General features: G+C 41.3%; 1 protein-coding gene and 1 long non-coding RNA gene across 2 annotated transcripts in view; one reads left to right on the plus strand and one right to left on the minus strand.

The window, feature by feature from the left end:
* The window catches only part of LOC144598082 (metalloprotease TIKI2-like), a 293,579-nt gene that overhangs the window by 126,820 nt on the left and 151,064 nt on the right, over window positions 1-15,695 (plus strand). The window contains 1 exon segment of the mRNA XM_078407968.1: window positions 12,847-12,993. Within this exon segment, the coding sequence (XP_078264094.1) occupies window positions 12,847-12,993 (147 nt within the window).
* The window catches only part of LOC144598084 (uncharacterized), an 81,964-nt gene that overhangs the window by 143 nt on the left and 66,126 nt on the right, over window positions 1-15,695 (minus strand). The gene's annotated exons all lie outside the window — the stretch shown is intronic.

Below are 15,695 nucleotides of genomic sequence, written 5' to 3' on the forward strand. Positions count from 1 at the left end.
ATAGCATGCACCCTGAAACTGATATTGAGGGTCTCCCTAATGTGTTCCCCAGTAATATGTTACAATATCCCACAGTATGCAGCAAAGCAGATGAAATATTTGCAGCCATTTCTTAAAGAGACAAACGCAAGCAGCACTACTCTGGCTACAGGAGAGTGTTGCTACTGAAGTAATAGATGTTAGAAGCCAAGTGGGAGAGTGCTCGCAGGGGATCAGTGGAACAGGAGGTGTGTTCTTTGTATGAACTCATCCAGGGCTACATCCAAGTGCTCTTGTTAGGGAGGTTGTCTCTGTAAAGACACAACTGCTGTGTATAAATGCCTGAACTTTGTTGAGGGCTGGAAATTGGGAAATTGGGAAAATCCCTGTATTGACACCGCCTGCTTCTGAGGGCTGATGACAAGGTAGGTGGTCTCTACTCCTTCAGTGTGCCGCTTTGGTGACCTTCCCAACAGAGTACTGAGTAATAGAGTGTGAGATACAGCAGAGATTGGCAACAGCAATCTGGAGTGATCCTGAGAGTGGGGAACTCTCAAGAACTGTCGTGAGGTTGCAGGATGTCACAGATAACAGCAAATACCTTAAAATGGCATAATTTAAAGAGATCCAGGCCAATATTCATTCAGTGAGACAGAAAATCTCGATGTGGATAAATTTTGTGCATTGGTCTATTATTGCCTCCATATAAAAAAAATTGCAAGATCAAATGCAAGCCTTCCCAAGAAAGAGGGCTTTAATTATCTGACAGGCAGTAAAATATGGGAAATATGCATATGATTTGGAATATTGTGTGCAGTTATGGTTGCCTCGTTACTGGAGAGATGTAGAGCATTTGGAGAGGATGCAAAGGAGGTTTACCAGAATGTTGTTTGGATTTAGAATTTCAGCGACAGGAAGAGGGTGGATATGGATTGTTTTCTCTGCAATGTTGGAGGTTGAGAGAAATGAGAAGCATAGATAGGATAGACAGTCACAATCATTTTCCCAGCGTGAAAATATCCAACACGAGTGGGCATAGCTATAAGGTGAGAGGGGGAAAGTTTAATGGAGATGTGCGGGACAAGATTTTTACACAGAGATGGTGGTGGAGGCAGCTATGATAGTGGGGTTTAAGAGGCTTTTAGATAGGCACATGGAAGTGCAGGGAATAGCGAGATATGGATCATGTATAGGCTGATGAACTTGGCATGTCTGAACAAACATTGTGAGCTGAAGGGCCAATTCCTGTGTTGTATTGTTCTATGTTAATTGTTCTGCCCTGGGTTAATAGGATTTTCAATGTTAAAGCACAGTTGTAGTGGGGTGGGGAGTGGGGGGTATGGTGGTGCAAGGCTGTATCATGGGTTTCCAGCTTACTGTCTTTCAGCACTGTGGCTGAACTGTCAGAAAGATCTGAAAGATCCCTTAGTGCTCTTTAAAGTAAATCATTTTTGGGATCTTTCTGTTCACAGGTTGCCTGTTCTATCCTACATAAGATTGTGGCTGCTCTTCAATGTACTCGATGGCAAGAAAGCACTGTATTTATTGGTTACGCTTACCAGGATATAGTGAGAAATTGTTTTTGCTCCTTCCAGTCAAATTATAGCATAGTGCAATCAAACCCATACACGAGTGCCTCTGGTGGAGACTAGCACAACAAAGCGAAAAGCAAGCTAAGTGCAGAATATAGTGTTACAGCTACAGGGAAAGTGCAAATAAAAAAAGTGCATGAACTGCAATGAGGTAGGTTGGGAGATCAGTACTACACCCTGAGCTAATGAGAAATATGTTTATTAGTCTGATAACAGCAGGAAAAGAGCTGTTTTTGAATCTGGTGGTACCAGCTTTTGTATCTTCTGCCCAATGGGAGAGGGGATAAGAAGGAATGATGTGGATGTAAATGGTCCTTGCACATGTTGTACATTCAAGTATTTCTCTCTGTACTTAAATATTGATCGCATATTTGAGAAATAGGTCATTGTTCTTCATGTCTTTACAATATAATTTTATTCGAAGGGAGGAAAGCAGTACTGAGCAAATAGTATTTTAATTCTCAAATTCAGAAACTTGAAAGAAAGTGTGTGGCCCCGCTCTGATTAGCTAACTCAGCACAAACGGGAACCACTTGGTCTGAATTTCTCAGTACAGCACCACTACTTGGTAAGCCGCAGAGAGTTTGAGTGATTTATGGTTGGATTTTCTACAGTGATTCTCCCACTCTCCCCCAAGCATCAGTGAAACTCCTCCAAGCACCAAAAAAAAAAAGTCGTTTTCGCAGGGGTGCCACTTAGATTATGGCAGGCGATTGGGAGAGTCCCCCGAGAGCTCCTCTCCAAAGTTAGTCTGCATGATGATTTATTGGGACACCACGATCCACATCATTCACCAGATGGAATTCTAGAAAGCTGACAGATGTGCAGTTTTGCTCTGAGTGATGTCCACGTGGTAGATTCCGAAGCAGCCCTGCGTTCCCTCCTGTACACCATTTTTATTGTGATGTTGAAAATAAATTGCCTCAGCATAGACCATTTCACAACGTCATACAATTAAATTATATTAACTATTCTTTCCTCATGCCTTGCATAGAAAATAATGAGAAATGATAAAGTTGGTACAGATCCACTTGGGAACCTCCTCCGATTAAAACAGTGGCAATTTTTAAAGCTGGAATAATCCTACTTTAAATTTCCTTAGAATTCCACATAAGTCCTAAATATTTTATGAAGCAAAGGCTAGTGTTCAGTGTTTATTGGGGCAACATCTATTTGGGTATTAAATTTTAAGAGTGTTTACTTTTGACTTAAGCTCTTGGTAGCCCAAGATACCACTGGGAAACATTAAGTGGAACACAGCTAAAGGAAAGGGTCACAAGGTTAGTTACCCTATAAAGTTCATGTAAAATGAGGGTCGAGGCCATTGTTTATAGCAGTACTGCAACACTCAACTTTCAAATAAAAAGGCTGGTTATAAATCATTATAGACGAGGAATATAATCACCGGGAAATGAATTGAAGCTAAATGCAGTTCAATACCACCATGCTTAGTAAACGGATTAGATCCTGGTATATCAAAACACTTTGAGAACATTATACTACAGTGGATCTGTGTGACGTTTCACAAGGGACAATATAGCTGAGATGGTATGATGAGGGAAGGTTGAGGTGACATGCAAAATAGTGAGGGCGAAACCCACATTGTGCACTGTGTGAATTAAGTGATAATGAGTTGACATTTAAGGTCTCTTCTGATCTTTATTGCTGTTGATTTCAATGGTGGTAGACATGAAGAGAGATTGAAGACAGAGGCTGCTAACCTGATATCGCCCATTCAATGAGAGGGTAAAATGTCAAAAACTGTCCCCCTTGTCTGTTTTCGGGCAATTCTGTCCAACTTCTCCATCATAAGTGGAGAGAGTCAGTTTGCAGCTTTGCTTCTCAAACAGTGTAAATGCTGGTGAGAGACAAGATTAAGAAACCCTTGCAAGCTTTCAGTTTGCGTTCTGCAGCATGATTTTACTAAGTTGAGTCATGCATTTCAGCTGATAGCAACAGTCATTCTCAGAGAGAAACAGGAGAGTGTAGAAGCTGCCTTCACAACACAATTTCACCTTTTGTCTAGCCACAGAAATCTCCCTAAGTGTGGCTTGCATATGGTGACAGAAAGGGAGAGGATATTGAGTGGGAGCAGATGGAGGTCCAAAACTCCAGAGAAAGTTATTTTAATAAGGCTGTACCAAAGGGTAACACAGAAATATGTGGGATTGAGTTCACTGCAATCCACAATGAAACTGTATCATTGCAGCCTCATTTTGGGAATTGTCAAATAACTCCGATTAAACATCATTAATTTGTTAATAATTCCACTGCCAAGAAATGCCATCCAAATTACTTCACCCTTTTGGACCAACAAGAATAAAGCAGATAGTTGTGTAGATAAAAGTATTAAGTATGTTTATTATATTTTCTATTGAGTACTGTGATTACGACTGCTGCTGCTGCAGCAAGTAAGAATTTCCATTGTTCTGTTTTTGGACATATGACAATAAAACACTCTTGACTCTTCTGGACACTGAGAATGCCTCTGCTGCTCCTTCAGATAGTATGATATTCCTCCTCTTCCTATAGGCATTGGCGGTATTCCTTTTGGTTCAATTTTTCAAGAGCAGGTAAATGATGAGCATTTACTTTGGAAGCAAAGAAGTCAAGTTTCTAAACACATCAGTTGTTCAGAAAAACTGTGCAATATGAATGCATGCATGACCAAGGCAAAACGTGTCAATGGGAGATGAATGTGCAACATCCTGGTATTGTCCTTACTGATGAGCAAAGGCTCTCCCATTGAGCAGTGTAAGTTGCCAGTGCGGTTTTGATAAAGGCAGTGATTTAATGTTTCTGCAGATTTCTTTTTGCACGAGAAAGATTTTCGAACATCTATTTGGTGAGGAAAAGAGTATGATAGATAAGGAGATGAGGAGAGTCATGAGTAGTCGATTTTGGATTGGCAACGATTTGAGAGATCATTCAACTTGTTCCTGCTATATTTGACAGCTCTTGGAGTCGTGGAACTTCCTCAATAAAGTTAGAAATTCCTGAAAAAAAAATCATTAATTTCATTCTTTCCAAGCTTCCAGCTAATATTTTCAAAGCCACATAGTGCAATATGTTCACCATCTGGTACTTGTTATGTGTGCACTTCAGTTTTGTTCTGCTACTTCACTGGTCTTACATTGGGGCTTTTCTTTAAGTCCAATGTTTTTTTTCTGAATTTGCTTCCATCTATGCTGGGTACCAGACATGGTGTTAACCTTCTCTCTCGTGTTTTCTCATTCCCTTAAGGCTATTGAAGTACCCTTCCTTCCTGTACATGAGATTTCTTTATTCCACCACATCCAGGTTTAGGTTTAGGTTTATTACTGTCACGTGCACTGAGGTACAGTGGAAAGCTTTGTTTTGCTTGCTATTTAATCAAATCAGATAATGCTATACATAAAAACAATCATGCCAAACACAAGTACGATAGGTAGAAGGATCTCGACCCAAAATGTCACCTATTCCTTCTATCCAGAGAAACTGCTTATCCCGCTGAGTTACTCCAGCATTTTGTGTCTATCTTCAGTGTAAACCAGAATCTGCAGTTCCTTCCTACACATTTTGTCTGCTCTACTGCGAAACCTCCTCAAGGTATGCCTACTTTGAAGAAGTTCTCCTCCTCTCTCCGATGAGAGTTCTGCAACATCCTCTTTCGTTGCTCCCCCTCTGTGATTCCTCCTCCAACTCTACAGCTCAGTCTGAAGAAGGGACCTGACCCGAAATGTCACCCATTCCTTCTATCCAGAGATACTGCCTGTCCTGCTGAGTTACTCCAGCATTTTGTGTCTATCTTCAGAGCAAAATAAAAACCACGGGGGTGCATTATATAGTACTCAGCATTGTAGCCAAACAGTTCCAGATACAAAGTCCAATGTCCACAATGGGGTAGAGGTGAATCAGACAGGAGGGTAAGAAGCTGTTCCTGAGAGTGCTGGTGTGCATTTATCCAATTCACATATATTCTATGTCTACATTTACATGTGCCCACTGTTGATTTCTTTCTCTATATTCACAACATTACTATAGACTCCTGAAAGACTATGATTTAAAATTCCACAGTAACACAGTTGTGACACATGAGGTAAAATTATATCTGCAAATCACCTCCATTGCCGACCAAGTAAATCAGGATAGAAAGATGATTTAAAAAGGGGCTGGTGGATGCAATAAGATATGTGATATTTCTGCTAGAATCACAGCAACAATCCTCGAAGAAATTAAAATGAGCGCCCTTTATAGGTAATAATAAATTGCTTTCTGAAGGTCATGGTTCCTCAGTATTTGTATTGGTGCTGATTTGTTACTGACATGAGCACAGAGAAACAGTTAAATACTTTGAGTTAACTCTGTGCCCATAAAGGCACTCCGCCTATCTGGAGACATTTCACAAATCCAGAAAAGCTTCTTCTCCACTGTCATCAAACTACTGAATGGACTTCTCTTAAGCACACAAAACAAAGTTTTTCACTGTTTCTCAAGACAGAGTTCTCCAGAGTATTTTCACCCAGTCTTTTGCTTGACCCTTAACCCGAGGAGGATGTAAAAGAGTGCATGGCACTATGCTGAAGGCAAATTATCACCAGTATCTGAACTGATATTCATCTACCAGTCACACCATTGATTAGTGACGACTTAAAAGTCTGACTGTTATGTCTGGTTTGGGCTGGATATGAAAATAATTATTGGTCCCGAGATGCGGGGTGGGTTCACATTGGCAAGAGTTGGGTTGGGTTCAAACCAGATTTTAACTTTACATCTCTATTGTTCAAAAGCACTTTGGGGAATTATGAGAATTAATGCAAATGTTGCAGGTCTTTCATTTCATTCACAGTTAATAACTGAGCATTTAAAGAATCCTCGCACTGAAGCAAAGTGGGATTCCAAATCATTCATTTTTTCCTAATGCTGGACAAATGTGAAGCAAATGTTATCAGCTTTTCATGATGGTCAACTCGCTTTTCTTTCTATGGTGGAGTATGTGATCAAAATATGACAGAAGATCAGGAGTCAACTTTATGATCCAACTAGCCGCGCGTGGACCCATTCGGCCCAAATCTCTCCTGCAACCCTCCGTCCAAACCTCTCCTGTGGGCCCGGCAACCCTACCCCAACTGATGACACTCACCCACTCCATCCCCCCTCAACCCCCCTTAAAACTCCCTAGGGGCCGGGGGCGGGCAAGGTGGGAAAGGAACGGGGAGAGGGAGCCACTCAACATGGCCCCGGGCGACAATCGCAGCGGCCAGCAGCAGGTGAGCTCTTGTCACCCCACCCCCCACCTCATTGGCCACCACTCCTGTCACTCGGGTGGGTCGCCCCCCTCCGAGCGGCAACCCTCCCCCATCTGCGCACGCACTGATCCGGCGGCCATCTTACGTAAGTATTAGATCAACGGGCCCCAACTGCGCAGGCGCGTACTCGATTGTTCTGTGCTAGAGCGGATCCGACGGTCATATTACTTAAGTATCAGATTAACGGGCCCCAACTGCGCAGGCGCAAATGCGTTGGGTTCCCATTGTGACATAAAACACGCGGACCCATTGGGTTCCCATTGTGATGTTGAACACGGCTGACGGGCAGTACAGGGGGAAAAGGGATTTATTAAAATTTAAAAAGGTGATTCTTTTAAGTTTAAAAAGTGATTAAAAAATATATATAATACACATTTGAACTGCAGGACAATAGTGAGTAAGGTGGGGCTAAAATTGTTGCGCTATCATGTACCGTCTTGGCTGTATTTTGAAAACAAATATATGCACAAATATACAAGATGATAGTTTTAGTAATATACTAGACAAAGTGGACCCGTTGGGTCCAAACCTCTCCTGCAATGGTGCAGCACCCCTCCTCTCCTTCATCCCCTCACGCCTCCCCATCCCCTTTACCTCTTCCCCCATCCCTCCCCAACCCCCCTCCCCATCCCCTTCACCCCTCCCTCTCACCCCCCCACCCCCATCCCCTTAATTTCTCCCCCCTCTCTCCCCTTTCCCTCCCCCCTCCCTCCCTTCCCCCTCCCCAGCCCCTTCCTCCCGCTCCACCCCTCCCTTCCCACCCCCCTCGGCTCAACTGTGGAGCCATTGCCGGGCAGGGAGTGCCCCCGTGGCCGTGTGCCAGCGAGGGAGGGAGGGAGGGAGGGAGGGACGGACGGACGGATGTTCTCTATCACAGCTCTTTCTGTAGCCAGGAAAAAAGCTTTAAGGAACATATGATTTTCAATGGTATTGCATTGCAGTAGTTTTAATAATATATTTCAGTAAATCCTGATCAGCCAACAGTTTAGCACAGGAGTTGAATGTAAACAGTGACTGTATTTGAAGTCAATAAATCATGCTGTGGACATGCCACAGGGCCCATTGTTTCCCAGTCATTATGTGGCAGCAGTGGGACAAGTAGTGCAATAAAAATAAAAATAAGGTTGCCAGTGATCATATCAGCCATGCAGCCATGATAACGTCCCTTTTGAGGGTTTTGTGCAATGGTTTCATCACTATGGCTCTCGTAGGCATTCTCTGCACAGTACTCGAATGTCACTCATTTCTTGTTGACCAGAATCCGGGATTATAAATTCCAATTGCCGTCTGATCAAAGCAGCACAATGTTTGAAGGTTGAAACATTGAAAAGGAAAAACAAATCCTTGTCATTATGGTCAAGGCAACATATTGCACAACAATCTTCCTAGTTTACTCATAAATCTATTGCTGTGTGTAGCTGGATTATGAGGAAGCGCAGTCTGTCACGTTATATTTGTCATCATTTTACAAGGGTGGAGCAATTTTGCCACTGGTAATATTTAAATAAAACCACAAACAAATCCAAACTGACTTACTGTAGACAGTGGTTTCACAGTGAAAGTGGTGCCAGGTGGGATGTGCTATTCAGAACACTGAAAGTAATTTGTCCCATCTGGGATCTAATTGTGAAAGCTCTGCAGTAAAATCAGCATTCAAGCGGCAGGAAAATAACCACCATTGTGTGTGTGTGTGTGTGTGTCTGTGTGTGTGTGTGTGTGTGTGTGTGTGTGTGTGTGTGTGTGTGTGTGTGTGTGTGTGTGTGTGTGTGTGTGTGTGTGTGTGTGTGTGTGTGTGCATGTGTGCGTATGTCTTAGCGAGTGTGTGCATGTACGTGTATGTCTTAGCAAGTGTGTGCATGTGCGTGTATGTCTTAGCGAGTGTGTGCATGTGCGTATGTTTTAACGAGTGTGTGCATGTGCGTGTATGTCTTAGCGAGTGTGTGCATGTGCGTGTATGTCTTAGCAAGTGTGTGCATGTGCGTGTGTGTCTTAGCGAGTGTGTGCATGTGTGTGTATCCCTGCGAGTGTGTGCACGTTTTATTTCAGAAGATATTTAGAACACAGGGCAGAGGGTATAAAACAGTGACATATTTTGTAACTGCATGGAAGTTTGGTGCATTCAAGAGGTCCAATGTATGGTATGTGCAGGGCCTTGAAGTGAAGTAGGTGGGATTTCTTTAGTTCCATGATTTTACATACTGGGGTTGTTTGGAATTCGGAACGAGTTTTCACTCTGGCATTCTCAGAAATGTGTCTCCCAGTCAAGCACGTCCCAGGCCATTGTTGATCATCAGCTGGTCAATTTGGCTCATTAATGCAAACTGCAGGCATAAACGGATCTCAAGCTATAGGATTCTTAACAGAACAAGCTGCAGGGAACTTATCCATTCCTGATGTTGATAAACTGAAGTTGCAGCTACTTAAACTCCACTGGTTGCTTGGGGCTTGATAACCCAGGCTTACTACCAACCTGGACATGAAAGGAGATATTGTGTATCCTATATTAAGTAAATGGAAAAAGTACAGATTTGTATTTTGTTACAGTTCCTGAAAGGAATCAGATAATTCTGCACAAAATGAATTATCTGACCACCATCACCTTGCTGTTTGTTGGAGCTTGCTCTGCACACAATTGGCGGTCATGCTTTATTCATAATTGCAAGGGCAATAATGCTCTTCAAAAACACTACACTGATTGGAAGGCAAATTTGGTCTTCCTGAAAGGCAAGTGGGAAAGTGCTATAAAATGCATTTTTAAAATTTCTAAACTTGAGATCATCAAGATTTTTGTGTATACATTTAAATACCATGTGGTGCAATGCATTCACCCACTAATCCAATGAATGAACTTGTGGAGTCATATTTGTAACTATATTTAGTTCATAGCTGGGATGTGGGTTCCATTGGTAAGACCAGACCATTCCATAATAAAAGTAGTGGCAAGCCACCTTCTTGAATCATTGCAGTCCATGTGTGGTCCCTTATAATTTTGCACTCAGCAGCATAAATTGGTCTTAAAAATATTTGATGACTATTCATTGGCATGAACAAGAAACAATAAGTGTTTGCACCAGAAAATTGGAAGCAAATGTTTTAATCTATTGCTGTTGTGGTCTACTTGTAATAGTTACGTGTGTACTGACGGCCTTAAAGGGCAATGAAACCTGATGCTATAGTAATATACAAAAATTAATTCATTAAAAAATCAGGACTATTGGGAAAGATCAACAAAGTGCGGTAAATTGTATCGTTGAAATCCCCACAGACGTGATGGGCCAAATGGCCTGCTCTCCAACGTTTGAAGTAAACGGCTTTTTTTCCGACAAAGGAAAATTCTCAGTACTATTCCAAAAGATGGTGAAAGTTGGTGATATGTAATGAACGGGGCTTGGCAATTAGAAAAAGGAAAATTAGGTCTGGATTTCATAGTCAAGTAAAAGTTACATTGGAACTGGAATTGCCTTTTCTGTTCTAATTAAAGGCTCGGGGTCAGTAAAATCTACATGTTTTAAACAAATTCAGATGTACCAAATAGTTTAAAGAATGTGTCTTTTTTAAAAAAAAATGATAAACGTCAATAGTTTCCTTGCATTAAGCAAATCCATCTGTCCAGGGTTCAGAGCCAGTTGTGGAGCAACACGGTTTTTTTTAATACTTTTTTCACCATGTGTGTGGGGAAATCTTTGCTTTCCTTCAAGTTCCTCACTGGCTTTGTCATACATTGAATATCCCATTAAGAACATATTCAAAGTATTTGACTAGCGTTCTATTTCACAAAATAATGTCTAGACTATCATGAGAAATTTACCAACTCTAGGGATGATGAACAGAGAACAGCAAGGCAGAATAATATGATATCATGCATGGAAGATACCAGTTTTGGTCTTGGCTTAGCTGCATCAGTCAAAACAGCTGTCAGAATACAACAATTAGCTGTAAAATCCAGAATCCCATGGGATGGGCCCATTAGGTAATATTTTGGCCACCCTAAGATTGAAAAATTTTGATGTTCAGAGCGATCCAGCTGTTCTTTTACACAAAGAGCAAAGTTAATGAGCTGGTATAGTGACCAGTTAGGAAGGCAAATGGCACATTAGTTTTTATTGCAAGAGAATTTGAATACAAGAATAAAGATATTCCTAAAGGAATTTTGTACAGGAAACCCCTGTAATAACGGATCATAGCAGGGTGGAGGGGGATGGAATGGTGTTTGTTATTGCCAATTGTCGGCTAAAACCGAGAAGAGTGCTATCATTGTATGTAGTAGAAACAAAGAACTGCAGATGCTGGTTAATGTACAAAAGTATGCAAAGTGCTGGAGTAACTCAGGATGTCAGGCAGCATATCTGGAGCCTGCCAGATATTGGGTCAGACTCTTCTTCACACTAATTCAGTCTGCTGAGTTACTCCAGTACTTTGTAGCGTTTCACCTTAAAACCAGGCGCCGATGCCAATGGTCTGCACCAGCGGTCTTCTTCACCAGCTGCCATATGGTCTGGTGGACACGGCTGTTGTTGCCACTCATGCTGCAGCCCTTGACATGGCCTGGCTCTCAGTCTGAAGAAGGGTTTCGACCCGAAACATCACCTATTCCTTTTCTCCAGAGATGCTGTCTGACCCGTTGAGTTACTCTACCTTTTTGTGTCTCTCTTTGGTTTAAACCAGCATCTGCAGTTCCTTCCTGCACATGGACTTTTATTGTTGTGCGGTGGGCTCAGCTTGGTAGAAAAGTGTAGACTGAATATTTAATAAGAGGCAGTTTAAATGATGGCTCCTATCGTCATCAAACTCAGCTGTTTCTCTTTCCACAGATGCGGCCTGATGTTCAGGTGACATTTTCTGTTTTTATTTCGGATTTCCAGCATACTCCGTTTTTAAAGATATTTTCATTGCCTGCTGCAGCATACCTTGGAAAGACTATGTCGCCTTAGCTAATCTGACTGAAAATCCCTGGTGCTTTTACTACTCAGATTTATGCCCTGTTGAAGTTATAACACTTTTAATGCCAGACACAAATTTGGAAGCAGATGACTGAAATATTAAAACGTAATGCACTGAAGAGTTTCCTACGCCCTGCTTAAATGTTCATCTTCATTTCGGTGATTGTTTTAGCTAGAAAAAATCTGAAATTTTGAAGAAGCAAAAATATGAAACAGCATTCCATCTATGCACCATTTCTCAGATGACAGATATTCTCAGATATTCTGTCCAGATCCCTCCATCTTCAGTTTGGCAATCATATTCCCTGCTTCGTCCCAAACTTCATCTCCATCTCAGGTCACATTTCCTCTGGTTCATCACAGCTCTCCTCCATTTCTATTTCTCTAGTTTCTTTCTCTCTAACTTCCTGAAGCCTCGTCTACACCTCCCTGCTCCAGCTAATCTCCAGGCTCCATGTCCTATTTAGGAAAGCAATTAGCAGCAGTTGAAGCTCAACAAGTGCATCAGGTAAAGTGTAGGGTAGCTGCATTGCAGCAGACTAAACAGAATCTAAGACTTATGAAATGGTTACGTGCTTCAAACATGGATGAATGGTAGATTCTATCCTTGTTGTGCTGTTGGAATTTGAGGAAATATTTCTCTTCCCATACCTATTGTAAAGCATATGTGAACACGTGCGCAACTGGAAGGTTCATAGATATGTTACGTTATATGATGTTTTCAGGAACATTGATGCAGACAGCATTGTCTGCCGCTGATGTTCCTTAGTCCAGTCATGCCTCCCTTTCAAAATTTGTAATTTATACTTGCCTGGGTGATTTACAAAGCGGTGGTTAATGTTAAATCTAATTCAGTGAAGGGAGAAGTTTGTGTTTTGAACAAAATAGTTGCTTAATGAATTAAGCTGACCGTACTTGGTTCAATCCTTAATTTGGAGGTAATGCATATGTCTATCCCCAAATTGTCACATACGCCAAATTCAGATTTCACCCACTTCCCCCTTTTTAATGTTCTTCACGATTGTTTGTGTTTTTATGTCATTACAGGTTCTCTTTGCTTTAAACCAAACTCTTCTGCAACACGAGAGCCTCCGAGCAGGCAGCCTGCAGGCCCCTTACACAACAGAGGACCTCATCAAGCACTACAACTGTGGGGACTTGAATGCTGTCATCTTCAATCACGACACATCTCAAGTAAGGAACCACAGCTGTAATTTTGTTGGCATTTTCAATCTTGTCAAAATTAGTGCAGAGAAAGGGTCAATTGAAATGGAATTGAGGGGTGGAGGGGGGGGGGGGGGGGGGGGGGGGGTGATGGTTGGGTGGGGAGAGTTCAGGTTATTCCAAAAGATTAATATCATCTAATTGCAAGTTTATTATCAAGAGTTTGGATTGAATCATGGAATCATGATCTTTTGGTCAATTTCAAATCAAGTACAGTAAAGCAGGTCTTTGTAAAACCTACATGGTTTACAATAGCTGCTACATGTTTAAACGTGAACTCACCATTTTATATAGTAACATCAGATGAAGCTGGCACAAGCAAACCTCAGTAATTTGTTGTTTGTTAATGCTATTTATGGGGTTTCAGAGAAATTAGACAACAGCCCAACAAATGTTACATGAGTTTGTGGAGCCTTGCCAAACCAGTGTGGTTTCTGATTAGATTACAGCATGCTCTGGCATTGCATGCTGGCTTTCATGCTGCTTGTCAGCTCCTATTTAGGAGCATGCCTCAAATCCTTTTGAAGACTGTGGAAAGAGTTTCTTATTTTGTTATTACTTCAAAACAAGATAAGATTATTTTTTTCCTGTCTATAATCAGTTTGATAATGGGAACATAATCTTTTGTTGCTTGTAATTATAAAATGATTGTTTCTGTCAGATACTCAGATGTATAGTTTAGCAGACTGCACCAATCCTGTTTCCAAGGCTTCTGATGGACTTTTATCAATCTGTGTCATCTCCAAATCCCTCCTCGTGCATTTAAATTAAGCAACATATATTTTCTATACAAAAAGAGTGGAAGCTGAAATGAAGGAAATTCGTGAATAGGCGCTCGTGACTATTTGATCTTTGTGGTGCACCAAGAATGTCTCCTCCAGATCTTGTAATTCAGCTACTATTCCATGTAAACCCATTGCACAGAAAGTGGATTCCCTCTATTTCTGAAGAAAGATCTCTTGCCATTTGCTTCCAGCAACTTTGAAAGCCTCGCATGTAAAACAAATATTTGTGCAGTACATCATATTCCACTGACATTTCCCTCACCTACCCTATAGCTTCACAAATTGTTTCAGAAGTACTTAATGGAAAATATTTGGTTTCAAGCCTATTTTATGATGCGATCTATTAAGTTTCTATTTTCAAAAACCCCAGTCTATTAAATTTATAATTTAATGTTTTCATCAGGTTTCTGGCCCTCCAGAATACTGCAGTTTTTATTTGCCCCCACTTCAGGGCAACATCCTCAGTGTCCAGAGTCAATTGCCTGGGAGGACATTGGCTGCAATGCTTTCTTCATTTGCATTCTTTTGTCTGTATATTTATCCACCTTGTTCGAGAAGGCCACAATGAAGGGCTCTTTCCTTCACATCTGCAGGCAGTAAAGTTCAGATTCCAACCATACGCTGCGTACCCATGTTACTCATAATTCCCTTATCCTTTATATCTATACAACCAAGTCCTTCACCTCTCCAACAAAAGGAAGCTGCCAACAGCCTCTCACTATCCACTCTGTCCAGATCCTTCTATCATATATACTTGTATCAAATCTCCTCTCGTCCTCACTTTACATAAAACTGCTCCAGCCTCTCTGGCCCATCTTGAATATGTGTATAACAGAATCTTCCATATTGCACATCTCTAGATTTTGCCTGCAGTAGGTATGAGTCATGACAACATAGACCCACTGTCCTGACGCATTGTCACTGATCCTCTTGGATGGGACATCTTGGTTGGCAATGTCTCTATGACACACTGCCATCATCTCTCACTTCCTCCCAAGGCAGTTAATACAGATAGTGTCATCCATGTTACTTTGGCCCATATCTTGCAGGATTAATGAGAGCAAAACTATTGGTGTTCATCGTGTTACAACATGAAACTGTCAACAACTTCAGGCTATTAGTACATAACAAAGATATTTCAATGTCCTACAGCTGATACAGCACATCTCCACAGATTGTACGGTTTACAGCTATGTCAATTGGATTGAGGGAAACCACTAGAAGTGACATAGTTACAAGCCTGAGTTTAAGTAATTCCTTCAAATACAAATTCCATAATACAGGGGGATTTTAAAGACTGATATTTTGCCTTTTACTAATTATATATGACTATCCCAGTTTTTACAGATAACCCATATAATGTTTCATATAAGATAAATAAAAACTGTGCCGTTTGGTGCCTGAAGTCCAAGCAAATTTTTTTGATGCGATTGGCTGCTTAGCTGGAACAGTTAGTTGAGATTGCAGGTACTGGGCACCGCGGATCCCATTAAGTTGACGTCTGATAGCAAAGGCCATCAGAAAGGGGCATCTTTATGCAGCTATCAAAGTCAATCCTGAACACTATTCCTTCTCCACTGACTGGAGATTTTGTGCCACAGTCTGGAAGTTGTCACTAATATATCTGTCACTGTTATTTTATTGTTGCTCAAAGGGATGAAGTGCAATTTTAAAACATTGCCAGTGATTCTGATGTGTTACAGACAAAGATACTAATTATAACCTAGCCTATTTACCTTGAGTCACCATTTAAACTTTCATCTTATAGAATTCAGATCACACTTTCACTTTTACACCCCAGGACTTTTAGCTTATTTTAGTTTAGAGATACAGCACGGAAACAGACCCTCCCGCTCACTGAATCTGCACCGACCAGCAATCCCCGCA

Source organism: Rhinoraja longicauda, chromosome 11 (assembly GCF_053455715.1).
Source record: "Rhinoraja longicauda isolate Sanriku21f chromosome 11, sRhiLon1.1, whole genome shotgun sequence".
Lineage (NCBI taxonomy): Eukaryota > Metazoa > Chordata > Chondrichthyes > Rajiformes > Arhynchobatidae > Rhinoraja > Rhinoraja longicauda.